The sequence below is a fragment of the Micropterus dolomieu genome, linkage group LG23, assembly GCF_021292245.1.
Source record: "Micropterus dolomieu isolate WLL.071019.BEF.003 ecotype Adirondacks linkage group LG23, ASM2129224v1, whole genome shotgun sequence".
In the NCBI taxonomy this organism is placed as follows: domain Eukaryota; kingdom Metazoa; phylum Chordata; class Actinopteri; order Centrarchiformes; family Centrarchidae; genus Micropterus; species Micropterus dolomieu.
Window position 1 is genome coordinate 16,396,850 of NC_060172.1, and position 18,299 is coordinate 16,415,148.

At 39.1% G+C, this 18,299-nt stretch overlaps 1 protein-coding gene across 3 annotated transcripts in view; it reads right to left on the reverse strand.

Annotated features, from left to right (window-relative positions):
* The window catches only part of LOC123962647 (glucocorticoid receptor-like), a 77,247-nt gene that overhangs the window by 21,498 nt on the left and 37,450 nt on the right, over positions 1 to 18,299 (reverse strand). For 2 of the 3 annotated variants that reach the window (XM_046038840.1, XM_046038838.1), the window contains 2 exons: positions 7,063 to 7,220; positions 5,395 to 5,421 (listed from right to left, as the gene is read on the reverse strand). In XM_046038840.1, coding sequence (XP_045894796.1) covers positions 5,395 to 5,421; positions 7,063 to 7,220 — 185 coding nt within the window. The remainder of the gene's footprint in view (positions 1 to 5,394; positions 5,422 to 7,062; positions 7,221 to 18,299) is intronic. The other variant, XM_046038839.1, reaches the window with a different exon arrangement.

Here is an 18,299-nt window from a genome sequence, read left to right on the forward strand (position 1 = left end):
AGTAATGTGGAAAGCCATAACATTACATATATATTGCACTGGATTATGTTAGCAACTGCTAACGAGGTAATGTCATTCTCTCCGTCACTGCAGCCTTTCTGACGTTGACTGTTTTCACCAACATCGTCTGATTCGTGGAGTTTATGTTAGAGTTAGTGTTGGAGCCTGTGTTGTGCTGGTTATGGTTTTAGTGGACTGCATTTCGTTAGCTAAGGTGTTGTCGCTGTAGCCGGAGAGAGGCTTGACAGCGCGCACAGCTACATCCCAACCCAGTGCCTTCGCATCAAAAGCAGAATATTGGCTGGTCCAAGCAACAGAGAAAACAGGCCTGTGCTTCATTTCTAAGTGAGGTTAGAGCCTACTGCCAATAAGCCAGTGAAATTTTGATTTATTAATATTAAGTGATTTCATTGAAAAACTACATAAATCCCCTTTAACTGTGTTTGAGCACCAAGCATCACTGATGTAAAACACAGAGTCCCCCTCCTCTCATCTTGCCAGAGTCTAAAGAGTGTATTAGTTGCGGGTATGGTATGCAATTGAGTAACAACGCTTAAGTAAACAAACAAAAAAGACTAATGTAAACTACTGTGCAGCTGTGATAAAGGTTTAAGACTGTGAGTAGTTCCTCTGTGATCTTCACGGCTGATGGGATTTGCCATTCCAGGCATCAACATAATTTTTCAGAAGCCTGGCAATAAATTCTGCTTATTTGTTCATTATGCTAATTCTGGGAATTTCTTGTGCTTTCTTTTCATCTTTGTCTTCTCTGTGCTGATATCAAGCTGTGGCACTGTCGCCACCTCAAGCCATGCCACTTCAGTGGAAGTAGCCTGTGTGTCTTGCTTTAAGCACATAAAGTACTTGCGTGGCAGAGCCTGAGGAATGTCATATGAATCTTATCTTTCCAGCATCATCACATTATTTTGGGTTCATACTGAGACATAATCAATAAAAGGCAAAATCAAAAAAGGGGATGTCCCTTAAAATCATGCCAAGCACACCATGGTCATCTGTTTAGGTTTTGCTATGACAGTTTTTCTATAAAACTGTCATGACTAACTACAATCACTTCAGATGTGCTAAATGAGTCATTAACCCAACAAAGAACTTCACATCTGCTGCTGAGATCATCAACAGTAACACAGTGGAAAACAGACCTTAGGCAGTGATTTGGAAAGACTCGTCACTAAACATTATCTGCCAGTGAAAATGATTCTTGGTTTGTTTTGCCATATTCTTCCGTTTACTGGTCACTGTTAACAGGAAGTCAGCAGGATTGAAAAAAATGATCCAGTGATTGAAGTTATCACACACACAAGAGATTTCCATGTAATTCAAACATACTGATTTTGCACAGCAAACTTAATCGAAGCTACCTTTTGCGTCAAACCATCCACAGGTGTTACAGCTAGCTTCATATTCTTGTCACTGGCTTTAATAAGTTGTTATTTTCAAATACTGGATTCCTAAAAGCAGATTTTCTGGTCTGACAGAGAAATGCATGGCATGCTGAAAATGGTATGCAAAGGGCAGAAAAAAGAGGTGAAACCACAAAACAAACAAACAAAAACATTTCTGTTGGTTTTTTTTCTACATGTATTGCCACTCATTGATTACCAGGTCAATAGATGATCTTTGAGCTTTTTCAGTTCGAGCACTGCAATGGAAAACAGCCATATTGCATCACTCCCCTTTGTGATGCATTGTTCCATTGAAACATTTTAAATTCAAAATTAAGTCTTATTAAAGAGCATATGCCCCTACCCCTGCGACCCTGTACGCAGGATAAGCGGTTGACGATGGATGGATGGATGGATGGATATGCCCCTCCTGGGTGACTGGAGGACTAAATTTTAGCATGCTCCCCCATCACTAATTACTGTAGATTTTCAGAGGTAAGGTAGAAGACCTGCTCATTAGTCACATCTTCTGTAATATCATTACTCATTATAGAGCAGATCTACACATTTTTTACACTGTGAGGAGTGGCAGATACAATAAATAACCATATGGAAACCATGTAATGTGAGGTCTTCATAGTCTTGAAACTTGGCCCTCTATTCTAAACTGATAAAATTTCATCACCCCGGATGACACAATAAATGTTTAACTTGTTCTGCCTCTGCCACTCTCCAGCAACCCTTCATTTATTGCACACACACTTAGAAGTTTCTGCATGACCGCAACACAACATCATTGGCTGAAACAAAACCTTATATAAAGTTAACAGAGCCTTGACAATGTGCCCTTTGGGACTATAAATATTATTACTGATCTTTGAAATATCATGTGTTTGATGCAGCTTTTTGAACTAAAGGGCATTCAATAATACTGCTGGCACCATGTCAAAATAATACTGTACAGTGTGTAATTTGATTTCCTGAGGGGCATGTACACTCAAGTTAAAACAACTTCCTGTTTCATGGTGAAACATCGTAATTTAACAACACGCCACAGACACACTCTTCAACGAAAACTCACTGTTAGCTCAAATTTTCATGGCAAAGATGTTTGGACTACACCACGAACATTTAAAGTCGATCCAATTGTCCAGGAGGGGTTTGTTAAAGTACGGTGCCAGTAAATGGTGAAAAATACACTTTCACTTCAAAATAGCTGACTTCCTGCTGCATTTAAGGTTTAGCTCCCAGAGGCATTTTTGTGTGTCTTGATACATCAGCCACAAACTTAAAGGAAAAAAGTAATATTGGGTCTCCTATATTGTAATTTTGTATTGTTTTATTTCTGCGTTAACGTTATCCAGTGTTTAAGATGCTCATCTAAAGCTAAACTAATTTTCAACCTGTGCAATATGATTAAGAACATATATTTTTTAATGTGTATTGTATTGTGTCTGAGGCAGTTCATTTTCAATATTATTTTGCCCACTTCCAGTTTGCTCACAACTGAGTGAATATTGAGCCTAATACAGCAACCTAAATAGCAGCACCAGCCAACACTGAATGTGGGACATCGAGCAAATGATTAGCTCAGCTTAATGATGTTTCAGAACAGCAGCATGCTAAGTTGAAGGTGGCTGAAGCCAAATAAATTCTGTAAAAAAGATGGAGCAAACATGTGTCAGTATACAGTATGTACTGTACTTAACATTGCTGGAAAGGCTTAAGTTCATAGTATGGACTAATTTAACTGTAACAAAGCAGTGCTGTTACTTATTCATATCTATAAAACTTGAGTTTATATTAATATGAGTGGCAAAGGCAGTACTTCTTTATACATTTGTCAAAATCACAGAAAGAATTACCTTTCAAAAAAATAGTCATATTCTATGCAGTCAGGAAATTTATCTACAGGGTTGCTGGCAATAGCAGCCCAGGTACTGCCAGTTGCAGCCATCGCTGATATCACAGGAAGTCAATGCAAACAATGGCATAAACAGCCATCTGTTGTATCAAAAGTGGCAGCTGAATCCCACTGATATTCTCTCTCCCTTATCCTGCACTGATCTGCTAACACGGGCCTGGTTGCGTTTGGAGCTAACACTAGCATGCAGGGCTGCAACTAATGAGTGTTTGCTCAGTGGGCCAGTGGTTTGCACTGTCAACTCACAGCAAGCAAGGAAGCTCCAGAGTTTGAACCTGTACTGATCCTTTCAGCAACAATTACTAGTTACTTAATCTGCAAATTTAAAATGAAGCAACTCCTTTTATGTGTGAAAAAATAACCAGCAAATGTTTGGTATTTTTGCTTAATCAAAACAATCAAATTACAATCTGATAACATGTGAAAATCATACTTTTAGTTCTCATTATTGATTATAAACTTAAATAAATATTCCCAGTCTGTTTATGTGTTTCTCTGGAATAGAAATTATAGAAAATTTAGCGGATAACTCAAGGACTTACAAATCATTAAAATCAAGGTCATATCATTTTAAATAATCTAAACACTTTCTCCTTCACAAAATATTTCTCTGGCAATTTTGTAATCACAGGAAACATGAGTTATTTGCACTTTTAAATATGTATTTTGCCTAAATACTTAAGCTATAAAACCACTGAGTCAACTCCTCACTAAAGTCAAGAAGAGGAACTTATTTGGCTACTGTCTTTGATACACCCAACCCAAAAATAATGTTAGCTGACATGAAGAAAAAACACTGCACTGCAGAAGATTATGAATATCTGGGGAGGATTGTAGCAATCTGAGGTGTGGAAACCACTGTGGGCAGGTGTGTTTTACTGTAAAATAGTTAATTAATGTAGAAATTCAAATTTACAAATTATTTTAGGTAAAATTGTTCCTTAGAAATAAACAAAACAAATAGTATTATTAAGAGTTATGTGTAAGTATAGTTAAAAAACAGACAGGGAAAGTGATTATATTGACAATGTTAGATTTACCTACTGGCAAAACCTAATATTTATGGTATTAGACTCAAGTGTGTTCCCTATTATCTATTTAAGATATCTCTGTTATTAAGAGTAATTTAGAAATTCAAGGTTATGCTCCTTAACTGAAAATGTCCAAAAATCTGTCTCAGACACACCTTTTTATTTAAATTTCTCACATCTAATAAATGATTATTATTCCACATCAATAGCCACATGTCACCCATTTTGGGTGTTACTTTATTTCTTGTAACTCCATTTCCTGTTGGCCTTACTCATTGCGTAAACACATTATGAACTCCCTTATCATTGCTTTCCAGTGAAAACCATGTAAACCAAAATGTGGTGATTTTTCAGATAAACTGAAGGATGAAATGATCCCTCAGTTTATCAGATTATGGGTTCAGAAAATTAACATTTTTAAGATAAGTAAACCATTTAACAACCAAATGGATTACCTGATAAATGCATGGTTACAATTCATAAAGCTAAAAACAGGGCGTTGTTCTTTGCTCATAAAAAGCTGATGTTTTAGAGATACAGGGTTTTCACAGGACAATGTTACTGTAGACTACAATTGTCCAGTCCAGTTGAATGGCCAAACTAAAGGTGTCAGTAGAAACCATACAGAGTGAATAAAACACATGAACAGCACAAGAATAAAAAGTTGAGGCGGTCAGATCCAGTGGTTAATGTGGGTCAAGTGCAAAAGCATAGGCCTAATTAGAGACATCATGTGATTGCAATTGTTGGATGTACCACCTGTGAGAATGATGAGGTGGAGCATTCCAAGCAGCAGAAATTGAAGAGCACAAAATCACTCACAGGGAATTTACGCTGACTTGAATTACCAAATCGGAGCATTTGCGTGCATTAACAGATAGTTGGCAGAAGAGGCCATGCATGTGTCTAGGCAGATTGATCATATTTCAGTGCTGAAGGAATACAGGGACATGGGCAAATCAGAGTTTATAGTTTTACCATCATCATCATTATTATTATAATTATTATTGTTATTATTGAAAGTGAATTTATTTACCATCTGTGTTTTGTCGTGCTCTCCATCCTTCACCATAGAGACAACGACCGTAGAATGGAGAGGGGGGGGAGAAAAACAAAAATAACAGATGTAACTTTCTCAGTGCTACTGTAGGCAGCTCTTTTCAAAATAAAACGTGCACTTCAGTTTTTAGTGCTTGGCATTTACACCAGCACATAATAAAAAGCTGATAAGCTAGATAACAGAAGTCAGGAATCATACAACTCAACAAATGAACTGAAATAGACTGTCCAGCTCAAATCAAGTGTTCATATTTATAACTTTACAATTCTATCTCTATTACTATTTTTATACATACTTTCTAAATTAATATAAGCCTCAAATAAGTACTTGGTTGTATGCATGAGACTAAAAATGTCTTCAAAGTTTCAATTATCTACCACCAGCTAAGTTTTAGTCCTGAACTAGTGCAGAAGTCAAACAATCTGTTTTCACTGCATGACTAAACATTCAGTAATGATTTCCGTAAAGTTAGTTTAGTCACTAACTGTATTATTTCACTAGCAACGTTAGTTACAGATATAGAGGAAACTGACAAATAGAGATATATAGGATCAGAATGAAAGCTATGGACAAGGCTGCCAGACTGCTAACTGGGACCTGAATAGAAGAGAGTATGGGTCATGTCTGTGCATTAATTATTATTTGGGTTAATAATAAATAGAAGGTAGATTATTTATTGAATACCTAGGCATTACCTATCCATTGTTGAATTAATGAAATTAACAGTAACATACTCCCCAGAAAGCCTTTTCAAACTAATTACACATATACATATACAGCTTTTGACAGACAGGAAATGAAACAGAAGCAGAGAGAAACAGAGGGAGATGGAATTCATGGCATAAAGCCTTTAACACAAAATTACTTTCAGGTGCATTCCTGCTCCTCCCATCTCAAGATTCTGTCATGGTAATTGGTGCACAAATGTCTTGTGTGAGACAAGAACTGAATACTGTATAAGAAGATATCAAATGCTTGTTATAATACTAGTCCTCTAAAAGGCAATACTATATTAATCAGAAGGGTATCATGGCGGTAATAGTTTTCGGGCTTTTTCCTTTGCATTTTGGTAAACAGGAAAGGCAAGAGAGGAAGAGGCGGTGACATGCAAGGTCAGGACTAAGACAAACCCACAAAAATGTAAGTACAGTACATGTGTCTACTAAAGATCAACAAGAAAACTACTATTCCACTACGAACTTGAATTGAGAAATAAGTTAATCTTCTGCTGCCTAAGACAAGAGAAACAGCAGAGATGTTTTACTGTTGTGCATAAGCTTCAAGAGCTGATCTTATGTAACTCAAATAAATTAGATGATCTTTGGGACAAAATGTACAAAGTTAAAGGATGCTAACCATTGCCATTCGGTAATGTACTGTACAAGGCTGTGGCGGCATAATACCGAATATACGTACATGAATATGCAAATCTGATTTTACCCTGGTGTAAATGTCGCCGCAATTCATTGGTTAAAAATTAAAAATATTTATTATGAAAACACTCTCAAATGTTTTACCCACAAAGATTTGTGGAAATCCCATTATTCAAATTTAAAACAAGTTTTCAGTGTTTACAAGAAGTGTGTCATGGTTGAGTGAATGGCTGAATGAGGGGATGAAGGCAGATGGGCATGTGGGACCAACCTTCGACAGCCCTCTTGAAGAAAACTTTGCAGCTACCGCAGGTTACAACCCCGTAGTGGCATCCCGAGGCCTCGTCTGAACACACCAAACAGATCTTATGGGTCTGCCCACTGGGTTTGGTTTGGCCTGGCACCGCAGAACTGCTGGCCTCTCCTGTTCTGGATGACAGAACAGAGACAGAAAGAGAGAGAGAGAGAGAGAGAGAGATGTAAAGACGAGTGAGCTGCATGTAAATATAAAGATGCCTGTGATCAATTCAAGGCAGGCTGCGGAGGGCTGTTTGCGGGTATAGACATCCTCAATGGTAGGTTGTACTGTTGCTAGGAGACATGAAAACCCTTTGGACAAATCCGGTCGGTTAAGGGAAATACCTGAACTGAAAACAAATAAACATTTCGACTGTGCTGCTGTTTCTGTGATTGATGGAGTCTTTTCCTATGGTAATAGCTAAAAAGTGATGTGGACAAAGCGCTTGACATTTCATAACAATTGTGGTATTACTTAAAAGAATGAAACTATATAATACAATAGCCTAGGTTCCAAAAACTTAAAAATAGCTTGCAGGGAACAGAAGCACATAACTGGAACAAAACAGCAGACATTTTAAACAGTATTTTCTGTAATACAGCACAATGATGCAAAGCATTTAATTCAGTATAACTGACTTAAATGTGATACAGTTGCTGGTTTGTTCATGGTCTGATAATTTCTTGATTCATGCATAATGTGTGAGCAATTCTGTTACAATGCGCATTAAAGCCTCGTTTAAACCGCTTGAGAAACTTGCACACACACAGAGTTATTATCCTCGACTGTCTATAATTAGACTTAAAGTAACTGAGACACCTGAACTGCAGCGTGAAGCTCAACTACGCACCAACACCAATTTGTCAGATGTATTGCAGGCAAAGTGCCAGCATGTGCACAGAGAGTATGTCAGGTTTAAGGGGGCATGTTGTGTCCAAACAGACTCCAGGCTACTGTTAGCCTGACACTGCTGTGTAATTCCTGACAAGAATTTGACAGCATTAGTATGGCTAAGATATTTTCTCCCTTGTTTGTTTTGGCAGCACATTAGTTGGGATTTGTAGGGCATTATGTAACAGAGTTGACTTGCTGAGCTTGATAATGACTTTACATTAAGGCCTATAGATATCTTAGCTCACGCTGTGTCACAACTAATGCTCCAAGTGTTGTTTCTACCCATTTTCTCATCTCTTCATGTCTTTTAAACTATAAAGCCATGTTTGCAAAACAGGTATAGAGACAGTATATAAAAGAAACTTGTTGGTGTCCGTCTCACAGACAAGGAGCTGCCCCTACCCGTCTCATCAAACAAGCGCGAGCTAAATTCACAACGGCCGGTGCCTCATGGTCATTGGAAAGACGACACTTGCTTATGCAGATTGGGACTGTGATCAAGTAGGTGTAGAGGTGGTGGATCTTGGAAGATCTCCAGCTAAGACACTTAGCTATAGCTTGACATTATACTAGCCAAGATCATTCCGTACTCACGCAGACAGTTTCAAATAATGGCATGATTCAGAAAGCGATGCCAGCTTAACGTTTGGCAGTCATCTGAAAACTATACAATCATGCTGCTTTGCAGATGGCATAAACAGACGTGGGGAGGGAGAGTGGTGGGAGCTTGTTCCCAGAGTCTGGAAGAGGGAGCTTGACCCCACACAGTGATGCCCCTATCTGTACAAAATGTGCTTTTTTTTCCCCCAGCAGATGTTACAACACATAGTCATACTAAAAATATCTTCATAAATCAAATCATATGTTTTATGATTTATTGTTCATCATTTTTTAGAAAACAAATTGCTATAATGACAATTCAACGGAGGCTTAGCTTTGTGAACTCAAATAGAAAAGTGGTGAAAAACAGACCAGGACAAAAAGGTTTATTTAAACATACAATTCCCATTCCAAGGAAATCGCTCCCATGGAGGGCAAAAAGACGTTATTTTCCGCTGCCTGCCAACCAATAAGGAAGTGATACACTGTTACTTTGAGTTGCTGGACATGCTGGGTGGTTTTTGTGCTTTCTGATGCACTAATCGAGGAGGAGAGAAGCCTGGGATCACTTGCAGTTTGTGTTCATAGCTTTCTTTTTCTTAAGTTGAAAGGTGATCCAAATAAAATCTGATTGCTTTTGCGGCGTCTTTACGGGTGAGTTACGGTGTGAGCCGCTATGTTGGTCTGTTGTTTTGCCCTCCAGGTCACCGCACATGTCACCTGACTGAAAACTATGAATACATAACTCAATCACAGACCGGTAAGGATGCATGACTATCACTTAAATGACTATGTATGATTCATTCTGAAACTTATCAAACCCACAACTTGTAACCGTTTTTAACTTCTGATAGAGGTACCATAATCACCCTAACCAACACTCTGACCTACATTTGACACTAACATATAACAGTCATTTCCACCTTGTGTTGCAATTGATCCTGTACATACTGTAAACTGTATGATATATCAAAAACTATGTCATGCGAGATAGATTGTGGTATTAACAAGGTTTCCCGTAATATATTTACAGGATTTCCCATACTAATTACATTTAGTGCATCCATATCTTGATCTGCACAAACTATCGTTAGACTTTATTTGCAACACTGTCACTCTGAACATTTTGGCAGACGCTTTCTAATATGTACCGGTCTTAACTTTGGATCATCAGTCTAGCAGTAGTAGGGTATTTATAGAAACAGTCCTCTTTGAACCTCCTTTATGAGGAGTAGGGTGTCCTTCTATGTGCTCATCTTTCTGGCTCTCTCATTACTTGACAACTTGACAAGCAGCTATGGCTGGATTCAAGTGAAGATGCTGTGAACGCTTTTTATCGGGCAGTGCTTGACCTGTGATAGCTCTCTCGGGATTGCTCATCCACCGGAAAAAAAGACAGACTGCCAGTGAAGCGGGAGATCGCATGATACCAACCAACCGAGTGAAGCAAGTGTTGGCATTTACACCGGATGTGCTTTAGCAATTTGAGATGTTTCAGATCATCAGTTTTTATTTGTTAAAATGGCACTGCAAGACTTAGTCTACAGAAGAGAGCTCAAAAATAATTACATGTTACACAATTAAATTCTATTCTATTCGAACATGACTTAAATTGCTGGTAATGGAAAATGACCACAGGGTGGTGTTTGGATTAAACATTTATATCCCCCCTACTCCTGCTCCAACTCAAATGCTCCTCCCATCGCTGAGCCAACAAGCGTGGCTCTGAGCCATGCAGGGCACATTCAAGCCTCATTAGGAACGCCTCCATACAGGACCAGAGCGCAATAAACAAGTGCACTTACTCAGTCCCTCAATCACACAAACAGCAAAAACGACTTGTGTGTGCTGATAAACAAGAGCACGTCACAAGCTGACGCACACTGCACACAGTGATTACCACACAAACAAACAAAGTCTAGTACACATGCAGGAAACCTAGGAAGAGTAATAATCCAACAAGCACACCTCCACACACAATCACTAATACTTTCAGGAGAAGACATCCATAAACACATGAAAGCAGGATGCAGTTGGCTGCCCTTTGCTGCTCTTTCTTCGCCCCCACTGCTCTAAGCGCCTGTACACACAAGTATGTGTGTGTATGTGTTGCACTGAAATGGTTGTATCACTAAAGTAGCAGTAAAAAGGCAAATGTAAAGTACTGGAAAGTACTGCCTATCACTTCCCTCATTATTTTACTTCTACCTACAAACATCTCTTTCTGTGTGCACACATGCTATCAATATGCGTCAATACTGAGAGGTTGTGTAAAAATATTTGAGCGCCTTGGCAGCAATTCTCAAGAACAAAAACAATAAATTAAATCAAAGCCTGCTGCAACTGACGGTATGTGTCTGCAGGGTTTTGTTAAAAATGAACAACCCTCTAACCTGGCATTGTCAGGGTATTTCGTAAATGCATATTAGTCTGGAACCTCGATTTCCAAGAGGCGTTTTCAACAGGTGCAGACCAAAATCGACGCAATTAGATAGACCTACAACAAATCAGAGCAACACAAACATGTGACGTAGTGCTGAGTGAGCTGAGCAAGGTGCTTAATCTGTTTTCAACCAGAAAAAAAATGGCGGCCTGTTCACAAACCTTCTCAAATTGTAGCAAAAAAGTACATCAAAATGTGTTTCTGAAAGCATTTCAGGCAAGAAATAAGCAATGTTAAGCGAGACATAACATCATCTTGATTCATATTTGATCAGCACGGTCTAGTTTGTAAGTTTGATCTGGGTTTTGTGAGCCTTATGTGTGGCACCGGACGGACCTGCAGACTGGACACAGGTCCAGACCTACAACCAATCAGAGTCACAATTGGCCTGACCAAATCCAGGACAGGTGGAAATCTGTCTGAATTGAGGGGGGGCGGTGGGACAGACGTATCTGCCAGAGCAAATGAAACATGAGCTTGGCAGATCTGTCTAGTTCACAAGATAACAATCCTGTCTATCTCTACACAAACAGCACATTTATAGAGTGTAAAATATACCACTGGAAATAAATTTTGGCTTATCTCCCCAATGACTCAGTTTGGAATTAATCAGTGCGTCAATGGTATATTTTATTCCATCGTTGATAAGTATAATCCAATAACCAGAATGTTGATTTTTAATTAATCACATGGACATGCCAACTGTTAATTTAATTTACATCAGAATATAATCAAACCACATCATAAATGTGCTATGCATTTTCTTAATGATGCATCATTGTATGCGGTGGAAAAGACAGCTCAGCATTAATGACAGTCCACAATAAAGAAAGTCCCTGCAGCAACTATGGAGAGAGAACTGAACTGGGCTGACCTGCAGTGTCACTGGGGAATCGTATACCAGTGACTACAGTGGGAAACGATGAGGGGACCGTTTTTTCCATTAAGATCAAAGCTTTTTTAAGCTAATGTGTGGGAGCAGAAAGTATGAGATGGGTGGTGCAAGTGGTTTCTGTAAGCAGTGAGATGTAGAACATGAGAACAGCCCACAGGGCTCACAGACGCATGACACAAACATGGAAACTGGTTCACTTGGCCAAACACATTTGGGAAAACTCATGTATACATTAGTGTGGTTTCTAACTTGATTTTATTAATATATTAAATTTTATTTTTGAGTAAAATGTCTTGTAGCTGTTCTTTTAAAGAAAATACAAACCTTCTATGCCTTTCTTAATTTTGTTTCGCAACACTTTTGATGGCAAACACAGCTGTTGTTTGGATGGCAATCTCTTGTTTCTGGTTATAATGTGCAGTTCATTTAAATTTAAATTCCAGAAAGCACTGAGAAAGCCTGAGTGGGTAGAAATAACAAACTTTTATTATATATTCCAAGCACATTCATCTTGTATTTATGCATTCCTGTTAGTTTCTGAGAAATATTCATTTCCATCATTTTTATGGCAACCATGGCACACAATGAACATCCAGATGCTCTGCCTTTTCTCTGATAGTGACTGGGTTCTCTGAAAGGCCAACCATAATTGGAGACCCATAGAGGACGGGGTGTAATCTACATTCAAAATTAAAACATGATATTACTTGTGTTCACCTGGTCTGCCAGCCCATCATAGCGGAACACACACTCAATTAGTAGACTCGGAGGATATTTATTGGACTGTGTGCTTGATTTAGTCAGGAAACACACACCATATCTTGATTTGTCTGACCAACAGCCCAAGACCCAGAGATATTTAGTTTACAATGATATAAAACAAAAAAAGGCAGCAAAACCTCACTATGGAGCAGCTGGAACAAGGAAAGTATTTGGCATTTAGGCTCATAAATGATTTATCAATTACAAAAATAGTTTCAGATTAATTTTCTGGCGATCGGGTTAACCGATAAATTGACTAATCATTATGGCAGTTATGATACAGGTTCAGGTGTAAGTAAACAAATCCTTTATGACACATTTAATATCTTTATCTCTACAAATGAGCTTGTGGTGGCCAAGGCACTAATCAGACATTTGTGGCATTTGCAACAGTCCATCTCTTAAATTTAAGGCCTTCCATCCCCCTCCCTCTTTCTCTCTTTTCCTCTCTCTCTCTCACCCCCTGTATTCAAATATTACAAAAACTTCCGCTACATCTTATCTTTTTTTTATATAAAAATGTGACAAAATAAATGCAATGTAATTATTTGGTAATACTTTGCAGCCCTATTTCATGCATCATCAAGGCATAATGTAAAAAAAACAATCAAAAAACAATCTGTTCTCTGACTTTTTAATCTCTATTGAGTAATGTTACTGTTCTACTGTACTTTTTCCTTCCTGCCTTTCCCTACTCTCACTTCCTCTCTCTCTCTCTCTCTCTCTCTCTCACTCTCCATCACATCCTCTCTCATTGCTCATTCTCCCTCTTCCTCCTTCCTCTTTCCCTTCACACCGCCTCATCTGCCAAGGTTATATAATATTCGTATTATTGCTGCTGGGGCAGACGCCCCTCCCCCTGCGCGCTCAGCCTCTTAGCCAATTGAGTGTCACTACTGGCAGAAGTATGGAGGAGGTCAGGCGAGTCATGGGATTATCCAACTCACCTACCAGGAGACAAGAGTACACAGCGTATGTGTGCATGTGTGTGCATGTCTGTGTGTGTGTGTGTGTGTGTGTGTGTGTGTGTGTGTGTGTGTGTGTGTGTGTGTGTGTGTGTGTGTTGATCTGGTCTTTGGAATACTGAGTGGAGCCTTTGGTTGCTAGAGAGGAGCACAGTTATAAAGCTACCCTTGTTTCAGAAATCATCATGTGATTGTTTGATGGCTCCCTCTTTTCTTCTCTCTTTTTCTCCTGCTAAACTTCATTCACCCGCCCACCCTATCTCCTACACAGTGCTGTCGCTTCAATCATCATTTCATAGCATCAGCCCCCCCCCCCCCTTCCCCTGCCCGCCCGGCCCGGTTAACTGGAGCAATTTCAGTTGTTTGCAACTATACACACATTCTCCTGTGAAGTAGACGTTGAGGAGAAACTTATTAGGAAAATTTACCTGACAAGGACAAGGATGATATAGAGTTGCAAAACCTGTTAATGAGGAGATTGGGGTGGATGGGTGAGTCAACAAATTGCAGAGACCGCTGATCACTTCCATCTCCTATAAGAGAGTCAACTTTGGTTTCCTTTAACCATAACCATGAGCTCTCTTTAACCTAAGACATGAAAAACAAGCGTTTCATCCTGAGCAGCGAATTGTCCGCCGGGCCGAGCCACTGTGTTATAAGTGAAGGCCAGAGTGAGTGAGGTGAGTCAGAGCGCAGGAGAAGTTCAAGCTCAAATAAGGGGGGAAAAAACATTCATAATTCAGCCAAGCAGTTTGACTTCCCTTTGACTTTCCTTTTTTTTTTCATTTACTACTGCATCTCTCGCTCTCTGTCTTATTTGTGTTCTAAAGTACTCCGGAGGTGCTCAAAGAATCATCAGCAAAACAGCCGCGGTGATGTCTCATTAACAATAATTACCCCTGTGACTGGCAGTGAACTAGAGAACTCTTAATTTAAATTCTGAAATAAATCAGTCACTGCCGACAGATCATCTTTTCATCAGGCCTGAACACAATTTTCCTCTTTTGAATAATGTGTGAATGCACTGTGTGTTCAATACAGTGAAAAACATTATAAATAAAGTAGGAAAATGCGCAGCTGACTAGTATTGCTTTTCAGTGCGATCGTCTACTAAATTTGCATCTACATTTGCCATGACGCCGAGTAGAATGGCGACTCAACATATAATTAAACAACAGAGATATACAAACTGCTGCAGGGATCCAATCTGTGTGCCTTTCGAGAACCAGACCAGAGCGAGAGAAAATGAAGCTTCAAACCTGTGAGTGACCTGGCCTCAGGGTCCGTGCAATAATTCATTATCTATTTTATTTTATTTTAAAGGAATCACATTGTGTTGATCAGGGGATATTGTGGATATTGAGGACATTGTAATGCACAAGTATGTTGTCAAAACAGATGATAACAAATGTATTAAAAAACTGATAACACAAGGTTATGAAACATGATATGGAATATTTGAACATTGTTCGACATCACATCTAATGTTATCTTGCTGTTTAGAATGATGGACATCAATATGATTATTTAACAAGTGAGTTTGCCTATGTTTATGAGATAAAAAGCCATTATTGATTTCAGACATACAGCATCACCTGGCCCAGTCCAGCAGAAGGCTCATCTCTACACACGGCTTCAGTTATATTTAGAGAGCCAAAGACAAGAGTGTGTGTAGGCAGAGCAGAAAGAGAAAGGAACAGATCACAGTAAAGAGATAGTAGCATGTGTTAACAGACAGTAAGGCCTTTTTCTATAACTTTGATGTACAAGGTAACGTCCAGAACAGAAGAGAGCAGTTCAAAGCAGCTAAACAGGAGACACAACTTCTACTGTTCCTCTCTGAGACGGGTATGGTTTAGGCTTGATGAGGTCACATGTTAAATCCCTGGAGCGTAGCTATGCTGTATTGGAATGTGGAGCTTTACAGGAAATTGGGCCACATGGTGTAGACTAATGACGAGCAATGGCACAATCTTTCAAGTTATCTCTGTTGCGCTCAATATGAGTTCTGTTCTACGACACCACAAGAGCGTGTTTATCAGAAAGTTTAGCAAAACATAGATGATCCTCTCTGTCAAACTGATACAATTTTTGAAACAAGGACGTTTTCTGTGCTTTCTGATTCTTAAATGTAAACAGGTCCTGTAGCTATCTCAAGCTGCTGTGTGTCTGATTTATGTTCTTCACCAAAATACCATTGAATTGTCGTTGTGGATATTGCAAGGTGCTTTTTTAAAAGAAATTAAAGCTACACTGAAAGAGGATTGTCGTGTGCAGGATGATTTTCACACTGAACAGAATTTAAAGAAAAGAAATGACTGAATTTCTACTAAACACAGTCTGCAACTACAACTGAAAAAATTAGCCATTAATGGAAATGGCTTATCAGCAAAATAAATACTGGCAATTATTTTGATAACGGATTAAATCGTAGTCATTTTCTACGTAAACATGACAAAAATTCTAGCTTCTCAAATGTGAGTATTTGTTTGTCTTTTAAGATACTAAACTGAATCTTTGGATTTTATATTATTATAGATTATTAGGGAGTATAGGACAGAACTACAGTGGGCTAGTCAATAAGCTGACCAATCATTTCAGCATTACAATTTGTACTTTCCATTCATCAAAGCATAACATTTTCTGGTTCCTACCAATGGTATAAACTCCACCTCTCTGGAGGAACATTGAGGTCAAATCAAATGCTCAGCATTATTTGCAGCCCATCTTCGAACAATGTATGATAATATGATGAGAAGGCGCTCTACTGACCCAGCCAGACACAAAGCCTAAGCAGGTGGGGACCCTTATCCACCTCCTGAGAGGATGACACTGTTGTAATAAAGCCTGTGTGTGTGTGTGTGTGTGTGTGTGTGTGTGTGTGTGTGTGTGTGTGTGTGTGTAGGGAACCTTCAATTGCTCCCTGCAGATTCGATTTGCTGCTGACACATTGTGTATCTTAAATCAGATAGAAGGCCAAGGCCTGAGGTTACCCATTTCCCCTGGTGCCCTTATGTAATTAGCTTTCATTTAGCACCTTAATTCTTTGCCACCCTCCTCTCTCTCCCCCTTTCACCCACTCTTCCTCTTTTTTCTCGCTCACAACAGCAAGTTGACAGAAAAGACTTTTGTCTCTCACCAAATCATAATTTATTCCCATAATTCACTAATGTCACTTTAATAATAATAATGGTATTCAAAAGGGCTGTGCCAATATAACTGCTGGCTTGTACTATCACTTTATTTTTTGTTGCTGTGAACAAGCAGCAGCAACATGCAACATGTAAGCCGACAGCGCTTACATAACAGAAAACTTACCACAGCTATATAAATATTTATCAAGGCCATAAACCTCTAAATCCTGTTGATATCAACATCCTACTGTTAGAGGGAAAAGATTTCTACCTGTTAAAATTCAAGTCTTATACTCAAAGTCTTTCCAAAAAGAGATATAACGAAAATGTTGAACCAAAAAGCCCAAACACATTCTTGTTAAGAATATATATTGTGGTAAAGTGAAAGGAAGTGATGCACATCATTTTTTTTAATTAACAAAAATAATCACTAGAGATTTCAAGGCATACCCTCACATGAAAAAAAGGAATACAGCTGTGAAAACTATTTTAATTTAAAAGTACTTGGATATCTGCCAACAAAGCTAAAAAAGGAAAAAGGGAGTGGAAATGAGTGCTGTACTATGCAGAAATAAAATCCACAACCCATTCCAGTGTTTGATCTGCATTTCCTGCACTAAAACACATAACAAGTGTAAACATACAAACATAACAGAGAACGAGAGCTGGGCCTGACCAAGTGTTGAATGTCAGCCCGCTAACACATAATACAGTAGAAGCTGAAACCTAATATGTGGGCTGACACAGCTTATGAGTGCGGTTGAGGAAATGGAGAAAGAGACGACAACCAGCTAACATTACTGGCTGCTAGTGAATGGACCCCATTGAATCCCATCATTGAATTGGCATTATATTGCTGCCCGCTAGCAACCAGAGAGATTTTGGCACTGAGCTCAACCAAAGTGTGGTAGCTTTAAAATTGATCTTTTCCGACTGTGCTGTTTCTCTGCTGAGATTATGAACGTTAATGCTGTTACATTCCTGAGATTTCCATTGGGGTCAGTCTGTGGACACGCCCCACAGCCTACAGCCTTTTGGTGATTATATCCACAATAATCATCACTGACCAAGCAACTTTACAGTGAGGCAACCTGCAGACCCGAAAATGTGCCGTTAGAGATGAGTCAACTGAGCCTAACCCTACTGTAGTCAGTGCTGTGATCTGTGGTCCCTGCTGCCAACAGGCTGAGTGATGGTGGACAACAGGTCACGCATACAGGCAGACAGGAAAGCAGGAAGGCAGAGCTAGTAGGCAAGAATGCAGAGCAAATGTCCACAGCAACAGCAGCAGCAGCTGTAACATTAGGAGAGGAGAGCAGCGACGGCTTAAAGGTTAATGGAGGGTTAAATTTACATACGCCCACCATCTCTGTCTGCAAAAAGATTGGGTGAAGTTGAAGATGCAAACAAAGCAGCAATGGTGTGGTTGCACAGTGTGCTATACCGGGTTGGGAAGTAAAAGAACCAGATCTGAATTGGGACAGGTTACAGATTTACAAGACATTTGCTAAAGAATA